Here is a 19,529-nt window from a genome sequence, read left to right on the forward strand (position 1 = left end):
CAACCGCGTTTTTAAAACTGCCACATGCTGCTCTGGGTTACGTACTTGAAGGTTGTACAGACCTAATGCAATATTTCTATTGCTCCAGGACGAGATGAGCAGATGCTGCGATATGCAGAAGCCTACCTGGTGGCCAACCAGATGCTTCGAAATTACTTGGACACTTCCCAGGACCCTGTTTTCTCACAGGCAAGTTCCTGTGCCATGTGTGTATTTCATAGGAGTGTTACGCAACTTTTTTATATTGAACTGCATGTGAGTCAAGTGGTGCCAGAAGCAACACGTGATTATTATTTGTAGCCAGGAGAAAAAACAACACAGTTGCCATTGGGTATGGCCCATCGCATTGCTTCATTAGACACCTATGGTCACTGTGATGTAACACGTGTGAGTTTTTTTGCAACGGAAGCACTCTTCAATGCTGGTGAAAGCCGTGTCAGCACTCCTTCAGTCGCGTTATCGTGAAGTGAGGTCAGGATTTTGGAGGCAGGGTCATAGATACACTTTTGGTTGTTTGTGACTTTGAAGGTTTTGAAGATATGTTCTCATACCTATGTGCTACTTTCTCTTGTTAAGATGTATATATGTTTAGTGAAGGTCTTGCTTTCCTTGCCTTTTTGCAAGTTGGCAAGTTTCCTACGTGGTAGCGACTGCACAGTTCATTTGGGTTAATTTCTCTTTACGTTTGTTTTATGTTTCACCTAATAAACCTTTCAGTTGCGAGTAAGCACTCGTTGTGTCTTCTTCTTCGTCCGTCTTTCTAGCGTCACTTTAGCCGTAAAGTATTCTGTTTATTTGCTAGTGTCGAAAATAATTGCTGAAGAGCACAAGGGGAGAGATTCGGCCTTGTTGGTAAGACATTAGGAAAAAATTCAGTGCAAAATGACACAAGGACGAGAAGGGAGGACACAAAACGTGCGCTAACTTTCAACAAAATGGTTTATTTCAACCGAAGCACGAATATATACAGTCAACTGCCGATTTTTCGGACGCCCGATTTTCCGGACATGCTCGAAAATTCGGATGCTTTCGCGGCACCGTCACCAGCCCCATAGATGTCAATGTATTAGAACGTCCAAAATTTCGGACGCTGAAGCTATTCCGCGTCCGATTTTTCGGACTTTCTGCCCAAATTGCAGGTCCGAAAGGCATTATTTGAAGCCCCCACCTCTGCCGCGTCTATTATCTCGTAGGTTCGAACCAGCGCTTTCGCGAGTCAACCTGCTTGAGACAGTACCAGAGTCCGAAAGTCAGCTTTGCCGCAATGCCGAAGCATTATGGGGTGAAGCAGACCAGAAATTCAAAGGGGCCGCTATCGCAGCGCCGTGCGGCTATGTTACGGATAAGCAGCGGAAATGCACGAAGGCGTGATGGCGGCAGCTGGCAAACGCGCCAGTACGGCTTAATCGCTGACAACCTTTACGGTAAGCATCTTCAGTTAACTGATCGGTAGTGCACGTGGCCTAGCGCAGTTGCATGCGTACTGCACGCATTTAATAGGCGAGAACCCAAATGCGCCGCGCCGCCATTCCTGCTGCGTCTTTGTGCGAGATTGCTAAGTGCGCCGCACAGACCGCGTTGCCTTCGCGGACGAAACCAGCTCGCCATTGCCGCGCCCGTGTGCGGTCAGGAACTAAGTGCACATCACGAACCCTTTCATGATAAATGCGTGCGTACGATACAGCAACAGTAAAGTGACGGCGTCAGCTTAGTTGGCGATGTGCTGCACACAACTAGAAACGATCGGCTTGACACGGCAACAAATACTGCGTATCGGCGGCGATTCGGCGATGTGTGTGCGCATCGATGCGCACACGCATCGGAGAAAGCCGGACGAGTCGGAGAAAGCCGGACAAGTCGTCCGCTCTTCCGCCACAGTCTTTGTGTTCCGCGTCATCGTTTATAAACGCTTCATGCAAGATAGCCGTGCTCTATTCCGCGCTTTGCTGTTATCAGCGGCGCTCATGACGAGATGCAAAAGTGGCTGTTGGCACGTACGTAGTTAAGCGGGGTTCGCAGCAGGTACAGAATGTATTTGCGAGAGCCTGGGCGCGCACCAAAATGCCTGATAATTGTACTGGGAGGCATCAAAGCTATTTCGGACGTGGCTGGGGCGATTTGACCGCTTCAGCTAAATAAAAAAGCATGAATTCGATTTTTCGGACTGCCCGATTTTTCGGACGATTTCGCGGTCCCTAGGGAGTCCGAAAAATCGGCAGTTGACTGTACAGTGGTGATGCTCAATCACTACAGCCAGATCTCATGCGAAGAGAAGTAATTTGTGTCATTCTGATCTTAACAGGAGACGTGCAGAAAAGTGATATTTTCTTATAACCTTTTATACAAGATATGCGCACCCACCACAGAACTAATACATGTTAAAAAAATACAATTCTTTTTCTGAAAGGGACAGGGACGGCGTGCTTACGCAATCACTACCCAACTTTGCGATTTTGGCGGCTTCTGCTATTAGTCTCATTAGTTCATCACGGTTAGTCAATAACACCTTGGTGTTCTCAAAAACCGGGGCGCACTCACAGGCTCTGCAATCATGTGTGATCAGCAAATCATGTGAACACTGTGTAAAGGACAGTCTCTGGAAGCAGTCCTCCCGCCTCTCAGAAGCTGGCTACCCCGTGCACGTCCAGGTGTCAGTCGCCGAGGCCTTGATTAAGAAATACCGGCATGCTAATCAAGGTCGTCGTACCAATGCTGATGCCACGCGAAACAAGATAGCTGTTGTGCCGTACATGCACAAAATCTCGCATAACATAAAACGGGTGGCGTCGTGTGCAAATGTGCAGGTAGTTTTTTGCGCCCCGTGCAAGCTTAATTCTATTTGCAGACTGAGTAGTCCAGCACCGCAAAACGCCTCTGCTTGCAAGATAAGACTTAGGACGCAGTTCGTGGACTGCAGAGAGGCGGTGGTGTATCAGATTCCCCTCTCTTGCGGAAAGCTGTACGTCGGACAGACAGGGCGCTGTCTGAATGACAGGCTACGAGAGCACCGCAACCTTGTAAAGAAGCGTAACGATGGCTGGCTCGTGATGCATTGCAGAGCCTGTGGGTGCGCTCCGGTTTTTGAGAACACCAAGGTGTTATTGACTAACCGTGATGAACTAACGAGACTAATAGTAGAAGCCGCCAAAATCGCAAAGTTGGGTAGCGATTGTGTAAGCACGCCGTCCCTGTCAGAAAAAGAATTGTATTTTTTGAACATGCATTAGTTTTGCGGTTCGTGCGGATATCTTGTATAAAAGGTTATGATAAGTTCACATCTCTGCACGTCTCCTGTTAAAATCAGAATGACAAAAAAGTTCTCTGTGCCTGACATGTGGCTGTAGCAATTGAGCACCACCACTGTATATATTTGTGCTTTGGTTGAAATAAACCATTTTGTTGAAAGTTAGTGCACGTGTTGTGTCCTCCCTTCTCGTCCTTGTGTCATCTTGCACTGAATTTTTTCTTAATTGCTGAAGAGGTTATTCCAGAGCACTCAACTACATGATGCCTTTTTTTTTTTTGCACTATCAAGTGAAATATTGAGTGCTCCCGAGGTGATTTTCTCCATGAGATTTGCAATTAAAATATTTCTAGCTTTTCATAACAGCCCCAGAATAATTTTTCAGGTGCTTGAATGTAAATGCACCTTGCTTCTCCAGTGTACTCCAGGATGTGAAATTAGCTGCTCCCAGGTGTAAAATTACCTGCTCCGAAGTGCTCCAAGACGGAAACATTTGCTGCTCCAAAGTGCTCCAAAATGAAAACTTTGCTGCTCCGAAAATTGCTGCAAATCAAAAGTCCTCAGTAGCATCACTGCATTAGGTCCCGAAGCTGAAGAATCTAAGCCCACAGGACACCACATGTGCTACCGGCACAACAACCAACAATCATCATACAGTGTCACAATGAATGTGTGCACAAGGCTGAACAGGCTGCCTCATGCGACAAAAGCGTCCAGGTCGACAGCCATTTGGCCTCTACTTTGCTCACTACCTAAAAGGCCAAATGGAAGTGAAAAGGAACAGAGCTGAGGAGCCAGATACTGAGGCTACAACAATCCATCGACAAATACAAAGAGGAGTTCAAGCAACAGACAATTAACAAGCCACATTTTTCACGACTATCACATTGGCTCAAGTTGAGAGTCGGCCCTATGACACACATTGGCCAGTGTCGCAGGAAGCGCACCGCATGTGCAGCTGTTTTACAGCGAAAGCTGTTATGAGATCACTTCACCGGCCATTTTTGGCGCCGTAGTTGTCCGCCGCCGCCGCCGCCGGTGTCCGTAACCAGTATCGCTCGAAATAAGAAAAAAAACGAAATAAGAAAAAAATTCCAGGATGGAACGAGGTTCGAACCTGGGCCCTCTGCGTGGGAGCCCAGTATTCAACCTCTGAGCCATGCCAGTGCTTGAAACTGCTTTGCAAAAAGGTCCTATACAGGCTTCATGTCGGGAAGGAACCGCATTTGCATATGCAATATAGCGTGGTAGAAGAGTAAAATAAGCACCAAGCGTCGCACAACGCGAATTCTGTAACCAGGCTTCACACAACGCGAATTGCGCAACGAGTAGGTTGTTGAATGCTTCCAACCCATTACGAAGAGCTCTGCCATAATTCTTCATCGTCATCAGGCACAGCATCAACAAAGTGCGCATAATGCCTTACATGCGTTTAGCAGGTACCGACGCTCTCCGTAAAATGACGAAAAATCGCACAGTGCCTGCTGCCCTACTTCTCAAAAATTACTATGATTTATAGCGTAGTGGGTTCCTCGCAAGTGCATTTGTATTGGTTGCCAAGGAAGCCCATAAGCGCATGATCCATTTCCTCGGGGTCTCAGTAAAATTACAATGATTTATAGCGTAGCGGGTTCCTCGCAAGTGCACTTGTATTGGTTGCCAAGGAAGCCCATAAGCGCATGATCCATTTCCTCGGGGTCTCAGTAAAATTACAATGATTTATAGCGTAGCGGGTTCCTCGCAAGTGCACTTGTATTGGTTGCCAAGGAAGCCCATAAGCGCATGATCCATTTCCTCGGGGTCTCAGTAAAGTTCTTCCCCCCCCCCCCCCCGTCTCTCTCCCACGTCAACGTATGTTATACAGCATGACGGGAGAAGGAAATAGTGACCGGGCGTCACCCAATGCAAATTACATAACTGGTGGACCGTTTAAAGATTCCAACCCATTACAAAGGGCTGAGCCATAATTCTTCATCGTCATCAGTCGTCGCGTCAACAAAGTGCACATAATGCCTTACAGACGTGTAGCTGGTGCCTCGCTTCTCCGCAGAATGACGAATAATGGCTTAGTAGGTGCTTCCCAAATTCACAAAAATTGTGATTTATAGCGTAGTGGGTACCTTTCTAGTGTACTTGTATTGTAGCCCCAAGAGAGCTTAACGGCCTCTAGAAACGCCGCTCTTCCAGCTTTCGCTGTGACTGTGCTGCGGTTTCAGCGCAGGCCTGGCGTTTTTGTTTGTTTTTCATACCACCACAATTTAATTGCCTTAAGCTCTGAAATGGTGGAATCACTTGGCATTAGGGGTGTGCGAATGTTCGAAATTTCGAATATTTTTCGAATAGTGTTTGCTATTCGATTCAATTCGCACTGGAATCTTACTGTTCGAACAATTCGAACTTCCCAAAGACACATACAGTCAACGTCCGATTAAAAGTGACCCCTTCGGATTTTCAATATGCTTCACCTCATTACACTTTCGTATTGCGGCAAAGCTGCCTTTCCAGCTCTGTTGCGGTCGAATTTGGCAAAGACACAGTCAACGTCCCATTGGAAGTGGTCCCTAGATTTTCAGTATGCTTCACCTCATCACACCCCCGTATTGCGGCAAAGCTGCTTTTCAAGCTCCGCTACGGTCGCAAACCTATTAACTCAAGAAAACGCTGGTTCCAACATGGAGATGAAAGATGTGGCAGAGTTGGGGGCTCAATTAATGCTGTTTTGGACCTGAAATTTAGGCAGAAAATTCGAAAAATCAAGACGCCGAAGCTTTTTAGCATCCAAAATTTTAGATGTTCTTATATATCGATGTCTACGAGGCAGACTTAACTCCAAACTTGGAGGGAGCACACCGTTGTCCGCCACATCAGTTGGGTTTCCGCAGAAGTTGAAAGAGGAGGAGAGGCTGAGGAAATGGCACCTTTGCATATCACATGTAAAATATTGTCGGCAACACTTTGGTTGCACCAAATCATATACATAAATACTATTCGGCCTCTACATTGCCTCATTCTTCATAGGACAACTATGAAACACCACCCCACCAGCGCTTCATCGACCTAGCGAAAAGAAACACTTCCATGTTGCTATCTCATAAAAATGTGCTTAGGAATCCTCTCCAACTTTTTTTTGCAATTTCGCTTCGAAGTATTCGAGAAATATTCAAGAAATATTCGATTTGATTCGCACTCACATTTTATTATGCGAATTCGCTTCGCACTGAAAATTTTGCTATTCGCACAGCTCTTGGCATAATTCCTCATTTCACGTGGCATAACTCCTCATTTTCTGGCACCAGCTGTTGCTTTCTCTCGGTGGCAACAAATGTAATTCTCAAAAGCTTTACAAAGGGAACGGGTGATCACGTATATCGCTGGAAGTAGTCTAGTGACATTTCATGCTATTTAGCGCCAGAACTCCAGGCTTGCGTTGTGGGAATCGAGCGCGCCCTCCCTTTTGGCGCCTCGTTCCCCAGCTAACGCGCGTGCTGGCCCCGCGTGCCTCGAGCGCTGGGAACCGCCGTTATTCGGCGACATGGCTACCGTGGCCACGCCGCCAGGCCTTTCTGCTTGGTGTGAGCCATGCGTGGGTTTTCCCCGCACGAGCCACGCGTACGGACATGGCCAGAGCATGCTTGTGCCACCACGTGACCATGCTAGCCTACGTCACTGCGTAACGCCTGTCCTCATTGGCCGCCAGTGAATATCCCCTCTCCCGTGAACTCACTTCTGTCTGGCGCTAGCTTGCCCGGGGGAGATGCTCACACGCCTGCAACGTGGTAGTCACGCGCTGCCATTGCAGGCGACTTCTCATTCGCGCGCTTCGATGGTTCCCCCTTTGTGTGGTAACCGTGGCGCCGCAGGCAAGTGTACTCGATCGGTCTTGTGGAATTACCCTGACGGCCCGCAGTCCCGTGATTGTCGCACTGTGCTGCATCTTGGGTTAATAAACCCGTGTTTGTTGACATCCTGCCTCGAGTGCCTTTTCTGCGCCGTGCCGGAGAGTCGACGAACCCGGCCGTAGCGTCTTTGTTCGCTGCGGCAGTGGAGAACATCACGTCTCTTCCTGGTCGCCTTGTAGGGTAAGCTTCGTGCAAACCTATCTCCACACCGTATAATGTGCTACACCAGTAGACGGTAGTATGCATTAGGGAACATTAAGTGCCCAAGCTTTCAGTATTAGCTCCTGGCAAATGCTGTTATCAAAAATCAACTTCAGACAGTCGAAAACAGACTCTCAATCAAGCGAACATAATGGTGACAAAAACAATTTTCCGCACATCACTGGCATCTCTGGTATCGGCCTAGCAGATGACGCGCGAGCTTCTCGATCAAATATCTGCGAACGACACATGCCTTTGAAATAGGCTGGGAATGTTGTGCAGTCTCTTCTTTGTGTCTCGTTTTTTGCGCTGTTCATTATGAACCCCAACCAACTAGCCCAACTCTCCCTTTTGCTGGTTGCGTATAACGACAAGCACTTGACGATTCCCATGTACAAGTTTTATTATACTTTAAACAGTACGAATGCAGCTGAAAACTGAACCATATGGCAACTTCGAATGCAGCCATGGCATTAGTTTCCGTGAGCGACGACACGGCACCGGGTCTACTCCGGTGGCGGTGCCTGGCGGCTAAAAGCCTCACACCGATGGCCGGTTCCCATTACACTCCTCTCCTTCGCCCAGGCACAGAAAGATAGAGGGGGCGCTGATCTGATTTAGCTGTATATTCGTACATGACAAGCAGACTATATTGGAAAAATAGGTGTGAGATTAGTTCAATGTCATACTGTTTACCAACTGCTGCTTTGACAACTTTGATGTGTGACTGATTACATTTACCACTTTGTCAGCTTTGACCTCATTTATGCCACAAGTACTGGCATTATAAGTGTATAGCTCATTTAGCTTATTTTATTTTTGACATGTTGGCGAAATATGAAAATAACATACAGTAGACTCTCAGTAAACGGAAATCTCTTAAATGGAACTGCTGCGCAAACGGAACAACTGCATCTAACACGATTGGTTTCATACTTGGATTCTGCACCCCTGTTCATCTCTCAGTAAACGGAACTCCTGTTAAACGGAATACATTTTCCTGGTCCCTTCAGGTTCCGTTTAATGAGAGTCTACTGTATTAAACTATTGCCAATTATAAACTGCTGCTTTGGCAATAGTTACATGTGATTGTGGCTACTACAAAATTTGGTGCTCAGCTTTATCGCTTGTATATCATTTCTGCCACAAGTACTGGTATTTTAAATATATGTTGCTCATCTTACTTTGTGTTCACTGACCATCCATCTGCTTAATTATTTGTTTCCTGCAATTTGAAGTGATTGTTATATGTGCAATAAATATTAATATTTATGAGATGCTTAAATGATGCTTTAAACTCCAGGAGTCATTTGCAGAGATGTGAGTGAAATGCCTGTTTTACATCGGCTCACTCTCTAATGTTCCAGCTACCATAGCTTTTGTTCACATGGGTTTAGGACATCCATTCTCATTTTACTACACATAGGTCTTGTTCCAGATTATTGTGATGTGCTGATTTACTTTGTAACCCTCTCAGTTTAGGAAACGTCTTGCTCCCAGGATGTCGCGGCGGCTGCATTTTCGATGGAGGTGAAAATATTTGGGGCCCATGTGCTTAGATTTAGGTGCACATTAAAGAAATTTCCGGAGCCCTCCACTATGGTGTCCCTCATAGTCATATCGTGGTTTTGGGACGTTAAACCTCAGGATGTCGCGGCAGGCGAAGCATATTATTATGCTTCCAGAATGTCACATGAAATGTTTAATACTTTAAAAACTGCATATTTGAAATCGGAGCACCAATATACATTAACTCAGCAAGTTTCATGAAAATGGAGCTTTTGCAACAATGATGCCTTACAATGTTGCCACTCTGAATGGACACAGGTGGTTGAACTGGACTTGGCCAGCGTGGTTCCTTCCCTGAGCGGGCCCAAGAGACCTCAGGATCGGGTTGCCATGGATAGCTTGCAGCAGGACTTCCAGCAATGTCTCTCGGCAAAGGTGCGTGCTCTAGGTTGAGTTGACAAAACGAGTGAAACCAGGGCAGGCACATACATACAGTATAGACCGCTTATAACGTAAGTCGCAGGAGTCGCGAATATCCGCACTATAAGCGGTACCGCACTATAACCAAAACAACCTTCTACAAAGGCTGCACTTGCGCAAAACGTGTTGAGCATGTAGCCTCGCGTGTCCGATAATCGACATATGCGATTTGGGGCACTTACAACCACTTAAATCTCCGAATGTTCAAAAATTAACCGCCAAAAACCCGCATTGCCAACGAAATGAACACGGGGGAAAAAAGCAAACAAAACAAAGTGCCATCGCGAAAATTCGCCGACTACGTTTCAGGCCACCTCGAGGTATGCGCATTACACAGAAACCATGTCGAATCGCAACCGAAATTTCACGTGCTGAGCGGTACCGATCGTTCGATTTCACGGGCGCGCACGCGATGTCCAAGACATTGCAATCGAATCCGGAACCACCATTCGAGAGTTCCATGTGCCAACCATGCCCTCGTTTTCATTAACGATATGATTCTCTTCCCTTCAAGTGCAGCCATCGCAAAAAGTTTCGTTGATTCCGCACCAAACCGCAACTTTTCTCGCCCGCGACCGCTACCGAAAAGCAACCAACGCTGATTAGGCCTAGCGTGCGGTTCAGCATGTCGTCGTGGGAAGTTTCTCCAAGACAACATGAAGATCGGACGTCGAAAACATTGCACTCAAGCACTAATCCAAGAACAGCGCGCATGATACGAAGTTTGTGCGGTTTATGTTCACGGCTGGGAGGTCAACGGCGACAAAAGCCCGCCAAGCTCGTTTAAGTCCGCGCACTGCCTAAAAAGGCGAAAGCTCGCGTCATGAAGCCGCAAAACCTTTCAATTTGCGGAAGAGGTAGCAAACGCGATATCTGTAGCAAGTGTGATAACGACGACGCTTTTCCCGACAGGAAACTTACTTTAAAGCGCACTTGATGAGGACGCGATCGGCAAGGCTCCGCGGCCGGCAAGCGGCCGCGGAGCCTTGCCGCCGCCGGTGCAAGGGCTACTCCGTCGCCTAGGCAACCACCATCCTTCCCCACTCGGCGAGCCCGCACAACGCTGCCACGGTCTTTTTCCTCCCTCCGCCCCTCGTTCGTTCACTGTGCGTGCCCTCGCCCTTCGTAGCGACCTCGTCGCTCCCTCCCCAGCGGCGTACCTCCTTTGAGAACCGCACTCGCTACCGCGTTTGTCAGAAATATTTTCTCGCAACCGCATTATAAACGGTATTTCATCTTGGGGGACTGCACAATAAGCGGTATGTGTATACATGCGGTTCTATGGGAGGGTAAACGGGAGTCGAAAAAGACCGCATTATAACCGGTCCTGCACTATATGCAGTTACGTTATAAGTGGTCTGCACTGTACTTCCAGCTGATTTCCAGAGAAACAGGTCCGTACACTCGGGCATGTGTAAAAGGCATAATCTTCCAAAAGAGGCTAATTCATCACTGTGCTGTACAACATGCAGAATAGGGCTGGCCTTTGTGTTGCATATGACAGACAAAGGATGAGCATAGACTTCCAACTGTTGTTTATTACAGCAACACATAAATATACATCATACACATGTCATCACATCTACATCAAGTGAGTGATAAAGCAAGATCCCAAGATGTAGCCAAGCTATGCAAGAGCACTATGTGCAGGTGAATTCAAGTACCATAAAAACCGGAATATAGGTTGGACCGGAATATAGGTGGAACCCCCCACTTATAACTATTGAAAATCGAAAAAAAAAGTACTTGGAACAGCCAAGTATCAGAAGGCACCTTTACCGTGAAACAAATGCAATTTCAAATGGTGCACAGTAAAAATGCCATTCATTTACACGCAAGTTTCACATGGCAGAAAGCCAAAAGATGGGCTCAAGCCTTATCTTCGTAAAACGTCACAGCCGTCTTGACAGCATTAATTTGGATGCACTTTGAGGCCCCCTGTAGCAATCACGACGCAAGCGTGGCTCCCGGTTAAACTGTGCAACCTTCGTCTCCAGCTCTAGATACAGCTGCGGTCTGGCATCGAAACACAGTTGTCTTCTGATCGCTGCGCATCGTGATGTGATCCTTCAGCGTCTGCCAATAGCAAATGTTTCTGTAGTGCACTCAATCTGCCTGCTGATCATAGCCATACGTGCCGCTGTAACCAGAGCTGCTGGCATCACAGGAAAGAACAAATAAACAGCATCTCAGAGCCCAAATAGATTCATAAGCCAACAACAAAAGTGCAAGACGAGACCGCCCACAGCTCAAGGCTGGTAGTGAACAAAACGACACCAATGATTGTGATGGCGATGGAGGCGGTTGACTTGAGTTGCCCATAGTGGCCAGACCTATGCTGAATGGTACAGAGTGTCTTTCTTCCGTGTGTGTATTCCAGCATTCCCTATTGCTTAGTGACCTGTTCCTGGCACATCTGATAACTGCCAACGCAGGTATCAAATACCTGATACGCGAACCAACGCAAGATGACCACATAATGTGCTCAGCTGCCATTGTGTGATGGCGATGACAATGCACCTGACCCCTCTGACGGGAGTGCTAGCGCCACAAACGTGGTTTCGGTTTCGTACTCAATTCTAATGCAGAGACAATTTTTGTTCCCACTGACCATGGTGGAGGGGCCCCAAGCTCTTGTGTTCTTCTGTTCTCCTTTCTACTCCAGCTGGGAAACCGAAGAATAGGGGCGGGGGGAATACAAAAGGAGGCAATGGCTTGGGGGTCCCAGTTGTAAATCCCCCTACTCTTTTTGTTGCTTTCTGCTCTGATAAAGGCCGCACCTCCCCACCCACAGGCTCGGGGCTTTATCCGCTGACCTTTCTTTCTTTTTCGTTTATATCGCACCCTCTGTGTCGCGATTTGCTTTGCTTCTTTACTCCAGGATACGATTTTTTTTTTTCCTTTTTGCTTTTTCTGGGTCGCCTGAATGCCCCACCAAGACTGCAATGTTTGTTTCTCAGAATCGCCAGCGTTGTTGGTCACCGCGAAAGTTCATCTTAACAGAAGAGTACAGTTAGATGATTTGTCTTAAGCAAATTTTTTTGCATTGAGTCTGTGGAAAACCAAACAAACGATCCCATTTTGTTCAGCATAAGTGAGAATTCATCTTAACCGAGTTCGTCTTAATGGGAGTTCACTCTAATTGTGAGACCACGCCGTCATGCCCGACGTTACTAGACTAGGTTCAGTTTACAAACTCGTTGCCGGCACCGTGCTTCGCCTGTGTCTCCGTTTTCCGTTTGGCCGACAGGTGGCGGGAGTGTTCCATTGAGATCCACCCTCGCGGATCGCAAGGCTGTGCTCATGCGCCCAATGTGCACGTTTATCTACATTTACCCGTGTGGAAAACCTCAAATGCATCGCTGCAACATATCTTAGCTTGTCTTAACATATCCAGTCGTTGTGTGTGTCACTTCTATCCCTTGTCCGGCGTCTTCTTGACTGGTTTTTCCCTCAGCGTCATGTACCAACTGAACCAGACTTCGACCTTATAACATATCTTTATATCCACTGCAGTTTTCTTTGCTTGTTTCAAAACATGTGAGCGTGGCATGCTTTAGTCTCTAGTCCAAAGCACCTGGAACATCAGGCGTTTTGCATTGCGTGCATGGTTTCGCTACCATTTAGTCACCTTGTTCGTTACTTTCCCGCCTGCACTGCTTTTTTGCAATTAGCCTAAGGTTATAACCCACGTCATTTGAACGAAACTGTAGTGTCGAAGGTCGACACTAGGTGACTTTAGTTATGTTCAACTGTCATCAAGAGATGGCGCCACCTCTGACATATATAAATACGACTGTCACCGGAATAAAGGGGTCTTGTGTGGCATGGGTTGAGTGTGTTCGTTGTCCTCAGTCGCGCCGTGTTGCCGACACTACAATCTGGCGACGAGGTTTTCGATCACACCGCGATGGCTTCCGCCGCGCTTTCGCCGCCGCCCCCCTTTCTCGCCGCCCCGGGCACTCCAGCCATACCATGGACCCGCTGGATACGCCTCTTCGAGAATTTTCTTCTCGCGTCTGGAGCGGCCGACCTGCCTGCGCCCCGCCGTCGAGCCCTGCTGTTGCACTGCCTGGGCCCGGAAGGACAACGTATTTTCGATGCGCTTCCACCGACGCCCACCGCACCCCAGCTACCGACGACTGAGCCGTTGGCCGCCGCCGCTACCTCAACCGGTGAAGTCAAAGACCGTGGCGTGCCCTCCAAGCAAGAAGCAGCAGCGACGAGTCTCCCAGACGTATACGACGCGGCCCGCGAGATTCTGGAACGACATTTCGCCGGCGCGCGCAACATTCGCCTAGAACGACATCACTTCCGAGAGCGCCGTCAGCTACATGGTGAGTCCATCCCCGACTTCGCCCTCGCGCTTCGTGAACTGGCAGCCTCTTGCGATTTCGCCGAGCAAGCCAACGATAATATGTGCGATCAGTTCGTTACCGGAGTTGCATCCCCGCAGTTGCGATCACGGTTGCTCTTGGAAGGTGACACGTTGACGTTCGACCGTGCCGTTGAAATTGCGCTACTCAGCGAGCGAGCCCAGCTGCAGTCGGAAGCTTTTTCTAATTCCGTTGAGCGCATCACACGCCAACATCCACGTCAGTATGACGCTTCCGAACAAAGCACGCGCGATAGTCGCCGGTACAACAACGAGGCACGCCCCCTTTATCAGAGCCGCCCTAGCTTGCCGCACGCTCGTCAAACGAGCTCGCCATCTTCAGATACCAACGCTGCCGATGTTCAGTACAGCAAAAATACGCAGGCTTGTGGTAATTGCGGCACACGTCACTGTGAACCGACGGCATGCCCCGCTCGCGGTAGAACCTGCTTCGCATGCGGCCGCCGTGGCCACTTTATGCGAGTGTGTCGTAGCTCACGCAGAGGACAACGCCCGACTCACATCCAAGAAGTAGTTCCTGAACAAGATGCATCAGATGTCATTAGCCTACTGACTGTTCACGAAGACAAGCGCAAGGGCGTCTACATTGATGTCGTAGTCACGCCAGTCGCCTCGAGCTCAGAACCGCGCGTTGCTAAGTTCTTGGTCGACACGGGATCAGCTGTGTCAATTATACGGGAACAAGCATTTCGAAACATGTTTGAAGGGGTTCAGTTGACCAGCTCTGCCCTTACATTGTTGGACTTCCAACGCCGGAAGATCCCCGTACTGGGCCAGTTTAAAGCAAGCATCTCGTTTAAAAGGGAAACAGCCGTGATAGCCATTCATGTCACCCCCGGAGGAACTTCTCTTCTGGGTCTGGACGCGGTGCAAGCTTTAGGACTGCACATTGTGGGCGCGCAGCTACGCTGCCTGTGCACGGCTGCCGAAGCTTCAGAGACCATGAGTCAGAAAACAGCAACATCTGCGCATACGGGCGGCGCAGTTCCTGCAAGCCCGCCGAAGTTCGATATGCCACCTCTGTTATGGGCTAAGTTTTCACATTTGTTTTCACCGGGCCTTGGCCTGGCCAAAGGCGTCCAGCATCAGGTCAAAATGAAGCCGTCAGTCCCTCCAGTGGTGCAGAAGCTGAGACGCCTCCCACTTTCCCTGCGCAAGCCAGTTAGCGACCAGCTTCAGCGGCTCCTCTCCGATGATGTAATTGAAAGGGCTAACGCCTCTGAATGGATCTCTCCTATAGTTGTCGTCCGCAAGAAAGATGACAGCATCCGCCTATGCGTTGACCTCAGAGAGCCCAACAAAGCAATTGTAGTTGATAGCTTTCCCCTGCCTCATACGGAAGAGCTGCTGCACTCTCTTAATGGTGCACGTTACTTCTCAAAGCTCGACTTGGCCTCTGCATATTACCAAGTTACCCTTCATCCGGACAGCAGAGACCTTACGGCTTTCATTACGCACGACGGCCTTTTCCGGTTTAAAAGAGTGTGCTTCGGATTGGCGTCTGCTCCAGCCGCATTTCAGCAACTCATGACTGCAATCCTGCATGGTTGCAAGGGGGTCCTCTGCTACATAGACGATATCATCATCTTCGGCAGGACAGAGTCAGAGCATGTGAGAAACCTGGAGCAAGTTCTGCTGCGCATCTCCGAAGCTGGACTCAAACTCAATGATAAGTGCATCTTTAATGCATCAGAGCTATCATTTCTTGGCCATCATGTCAGCGCAGAAGGAATAGCACCCCTTCAAGCAAAAGTTGACGCAATTGTACATGCTTCCACCCCCACAGATGTAGGCATGCTGCGTTCATTTCTTGGTCTTGTGGAGTATTATGCCAAGTTTATTCCCAACCTTGCCGAAGAGGTAGAACCTATGCGTAGGCTACTTCGCAAGGACGTTCATTTTGAATGGGATCTTGCTGCTGAACAAAGCTTTACAAAGGTAAAGGAACTTCTTGCATCGAGAAGAGTTCTGCGAATGTTCGACCCAGCGCTCCCAGTTATTGTAGCCACAGACGCGTCTGCATATGGCCTGGGTGCAGTATTGCAACAAGTTGACGGTCCATCCATTCGAACCGTTGCATTCGCATCACGAACCTTAACAGAGACAGAACGGAAGTACTCGACAGGAGAACGCGAGGCCCTGGCCTGCCTATGGGCATGCGAGAAATGGCACATTTACCTCTGGGGACGATCATTCACTTTGGTAACAGATCACCAGGCCCTCGTATCCTTGCTGTCAACACAAAGCACAGGACAACGACCACTTCGCATTGCAAGGTGGACTGCTCGGTTGCTGCGTTACAACTTCGTTGTACAGTTCCGGCGTGGGGAACACAACAAAGTAGCAGACGCTTTGTCCCGGCTTCCTGTCCCAGGCACAGAAGACGGCCTTAAGATTGAAGAAGAAATAGTGTCCATCGTAACGTCTTCAGTCCATATCAATGATCTCCGTATTGCCACAGCCGAGGATTGCAAGCTCCAGCAGGTTGCACAATGCGTTCAGACTACATGGCCAACCAAGAAAACATTGTCACCTGAACTAAGACCTTACTATGATGTGCGAGAGGAACTGTCAGTAGTGGACGGCCTGTTGATGCGCTCAGAGCGCGTTGTAGTTCCAGCCAAGCTCACAGCTACATTTGTTCAACTAGCCCATGAATCACACCCGGGAATAGTGAAGACAAAGCAACGTCTTCGCGAAAAGTACTGGTGGCCAGGTCTGGACAAGCAGGTTGAGAGTGCTATCCACAGCTGCGCAACCTGCCAAGCTGCAGACAAGAGTGTTAAGAGCTACCCCACTCCACTGCAGCCAGTAGCTCTTCCCGACCGGCCTTGGAGCAAGATAGCTATTGATGTTGTTGGGCCATTTGAGCGTGCATCAGCTGACTGCCGTTTTGTCATCTCTGTAGTCGATTACTTCTCAAAGTGGCCGGAAATAGCTTTCTGTCGTGAAGCCTCCTCCCGTACAGTGCTTGACTTCCTCTTGTCGATATTTGCACGGGAAGGCTATCCGGTTGAACTCGTCTCGGATCACGGACCACAGTTTACATCTCAAGAATTCGAGTCCTTTCTTCAAGGCAGAGGTATCAGGCACAGCTTTTCGGCTGTATATCACCCCCAAGCCAACGGACAGGTCGAAAGGTTTAACCGTGTCCTCAAATCATACATTCAGTTGGCAATACTGGAGCAGCGCCCAATAAAAAATACTGTTACAGAGTACTTGGGAATCTACAGAGCCACTCCTCACAGTACCACTGGACTCTCTCCGGCAGTGCTTCTACATAGCCGGCACATGAGGACATCCTTGGACGTCATTGGCTATCCCACTGCAAACTTCTTCGCAGATCCCGCTCAGGAGATGTCCTCACTTCGGAAGAGGGTGAAAGAGCGCCAGCTTAAAAGCAAGGATTATGTTGACCGACGGAGAGCTGCCCGAGTACCCAAGTTCCAAGTTGGAAAGTACGTGAGGGTCAAGAAGCCAGTCCCTGGTCCGAAAGGCACTCCCACTTTTGGACCTCCTTTGAAAATTCTCAAGCAAATAGGACGCTGGTCCTTCTGCCTGGAAGATGGTCGCACGTGGAATGCCTCTCAATTGACTGCAGTTCCCAAGGAAGCCCTGCCGCACCATGCGCTAATATGGAATGACAAAGGACACTCCCACGACACCGTGCGAAGTCCACCGACGCCTGGCAGACCGACTCTCTCCTCTGAGCTTCACCAGCACCCTGCTCCTAATGATGATGATCGTGATGGTGATAGTGCTCCAGTGGATGGTGATGGTGATAGTGCTCCAGTGAATGGTGATGGTGATTGTGCTCCAGTTGTTGGCACCGAACCGGCTGGTGAGCCACCACCTCTTCGTAGGTCCGCAAGAAACCGAAGACAACCCACGAGATTTCAGGACTATGTATAATGTACCATGATGTGAACATTGACTCTTTTTGTAATTATTTTTGTGTAAATATGTATATATTTAGGGAGGAGTAGATGTAGTGTCGAAGGTCGACACTAGGTGACTTTAGTTATGTTCAACTGTCATCAAGAGATGGCGCCACCTCTGACATATATAAATACGACTGTCACCGGAATAAAGGGGTCTTGTGTGGCATGGGTTGAGTGTGTTCGTTGTCCTCAGTCGCGCCGTGTTGCCGACACTACAGAAACATTGTGCATTTCTATTTATATACAAACGATTCACGCAGAAACCCACGTGCGTCGGAACTAACAGCCGTGGATTCCGTGCTCGTGAGCACCCCCCTTTCAACGTAAATGCTGCTTCATGCTAACTTGGCGGTCAAATCGTGGCCACTGTACTCACTAGCGATTCAGCATAGATTAGAAAGTAACAAAGCAACAGGGCTTTCATTCATTAGTTTATACAGGTGTATTCACTTCTGTCTACTCCTACTGCCACGAAATAAAGGATAAATGCGCTGGTTATCCTTCCACTTTTAAGTAAACTCAAGTTCACACTCCACAAATCTCAAGTACTGGCCGGTACATCTGTCCACCGCAGTGGTTAGCAGTTACGGTGCTTGGCTGCTAACTCGAAGGTCGCGTGTTCGATCCCGGCCGCGGCGGTCGCATTTTGATGGAGGCGAAATGCTAGAGGCCCATGTACAGGCGATGTCAATGCACGTTAAAGAACACCAGATGGTCGACATTTCTGGAGCCCTCCACTGCGGCGTGCCTCATAATCATATCGTGGTGTTAGCACGTAAAACTCCAGATATCATTGCTTCGGCCGGTACTTACAAGAGCTTTGCACGCTTTCTGGCAACTTTAACTTGCACACTCATGTCTTTGTGTTGCCGTAGAAACATTGCATATAAATGCATGCGAGTTATTCAATAAAACTTTAAAATACGTGCACAGAGCTAGGAGCGGAAAAGAAGTGGCGGACCGACCGGCTTGTGTCGTTCCAGTACCCGCTCGTACAACCGGGCACACATGTCGGCATTATTTGGTTGGCTTAGATGCACACACAAACTTCATCGAATTAGCAGTCATGTCAACACATCAGCTACGGACCACTGGCAAAGCTCCGAACATACCACAACAGAAGAAAGAATGCGGGAGGTTAACCTGCCCAAGTGGTTCCAACGGAGACTACACGGAGTACTACCAGAGAACGTCTATACTACTTTACACGAGCTATTTGCAGCTAAGCGGGCAGCGCGGGCCGCCCTAGTGCAGGATCTGAATGCTACTAGAAGGGAAAATAGCGTGTTATAACGAGGGGCGATATTCTTCAAATATTTCGACATTTGCGACAAGTCAAAATGCAACCCCGAGGCACCACACCACTACAGTCATCCACATATACAGTCAACTGCCGATTTTTCGGACGCCCGAATTTCCGGACATGCTCGAAAATTCGGACGCTTTCGCGGCACCATCACCAGCCCCATAGACTTCAATGTATTAGAACGTCCGAAATTTCGGACGCTGAAGCTATTCCGCGCCCGATTTTCGGACTTTCTGCCCAAATTGCAGGTCCGAAAGACATTATTTGAAGCCCCCACCTCTGCCGCGTCTATTATCTCGTAGGTTCGAACCAGCGCTTTCGCGAGTCGATCTGTTTGAGACAGTAGCAGAGTCCGAAAGTCAGCTTTGCCGCAATGCTGAAGCGTTATGGGGTGAAGCAGACCAGAAATTCAAAGGGGCCGCTATCGCGGCGCCGTGCGGCAATGTTACGGATAAGCAGCGGAAATGCACGGAGGCGTGATGGCGGCAGCTGGCAAACGCGCCAGTACGGCTTAATCGCTTACAACCCTTACGATAAGCACCTTCAGTTAACT

The 19,529-nt window shown here is 48.7% G+C and overlaps 1 protein-coding gene across 3 annotated transcripts in view; it reads left to right on the forward strand.

Moving 5' to 3' along the window:
• LOC119394543 (cytoplasmic aconitate hydratase) overlaps positions 1-19,529 on the forward strand; it is a 486,597-nt gene that overhangs the window by 173,494 nt on the left and 293,574 nt on the right. For all 3 annotated transcript variants that reach the window (XM_037661865.2, XM_037661864.2, XM_037661866.2), the window contains 2 exons: positions 89-189; positions 9,172-9,288. In XM_037661865.2, coding sequence (XP_037517793.1) covers positions 89-189; positions 9,172-9,288 — 218 coding nt within the window. The remainder of the gene's footprint in view (positions 1-88; positions 190-9,171; positions 9,289-19,529) is intronic.

Source organism: Rhipicephalus sanguineus, chromosome 5 (genome assembly GCF_013339695.2).
Source record: "Rhipicephalus sanguineus isolate Rsan-2018 chromosome 5, BIME_Rsan_1.4, whole genome shotgun sequence".
Taxonomy (NCBI): domain Eukaryota; kingdom Metazoa; phylum Arthropoda; class Arachnida; order Ixodida; family Ixodidae; genus Rhipicephalus; species Rhipicephalus sanguineus.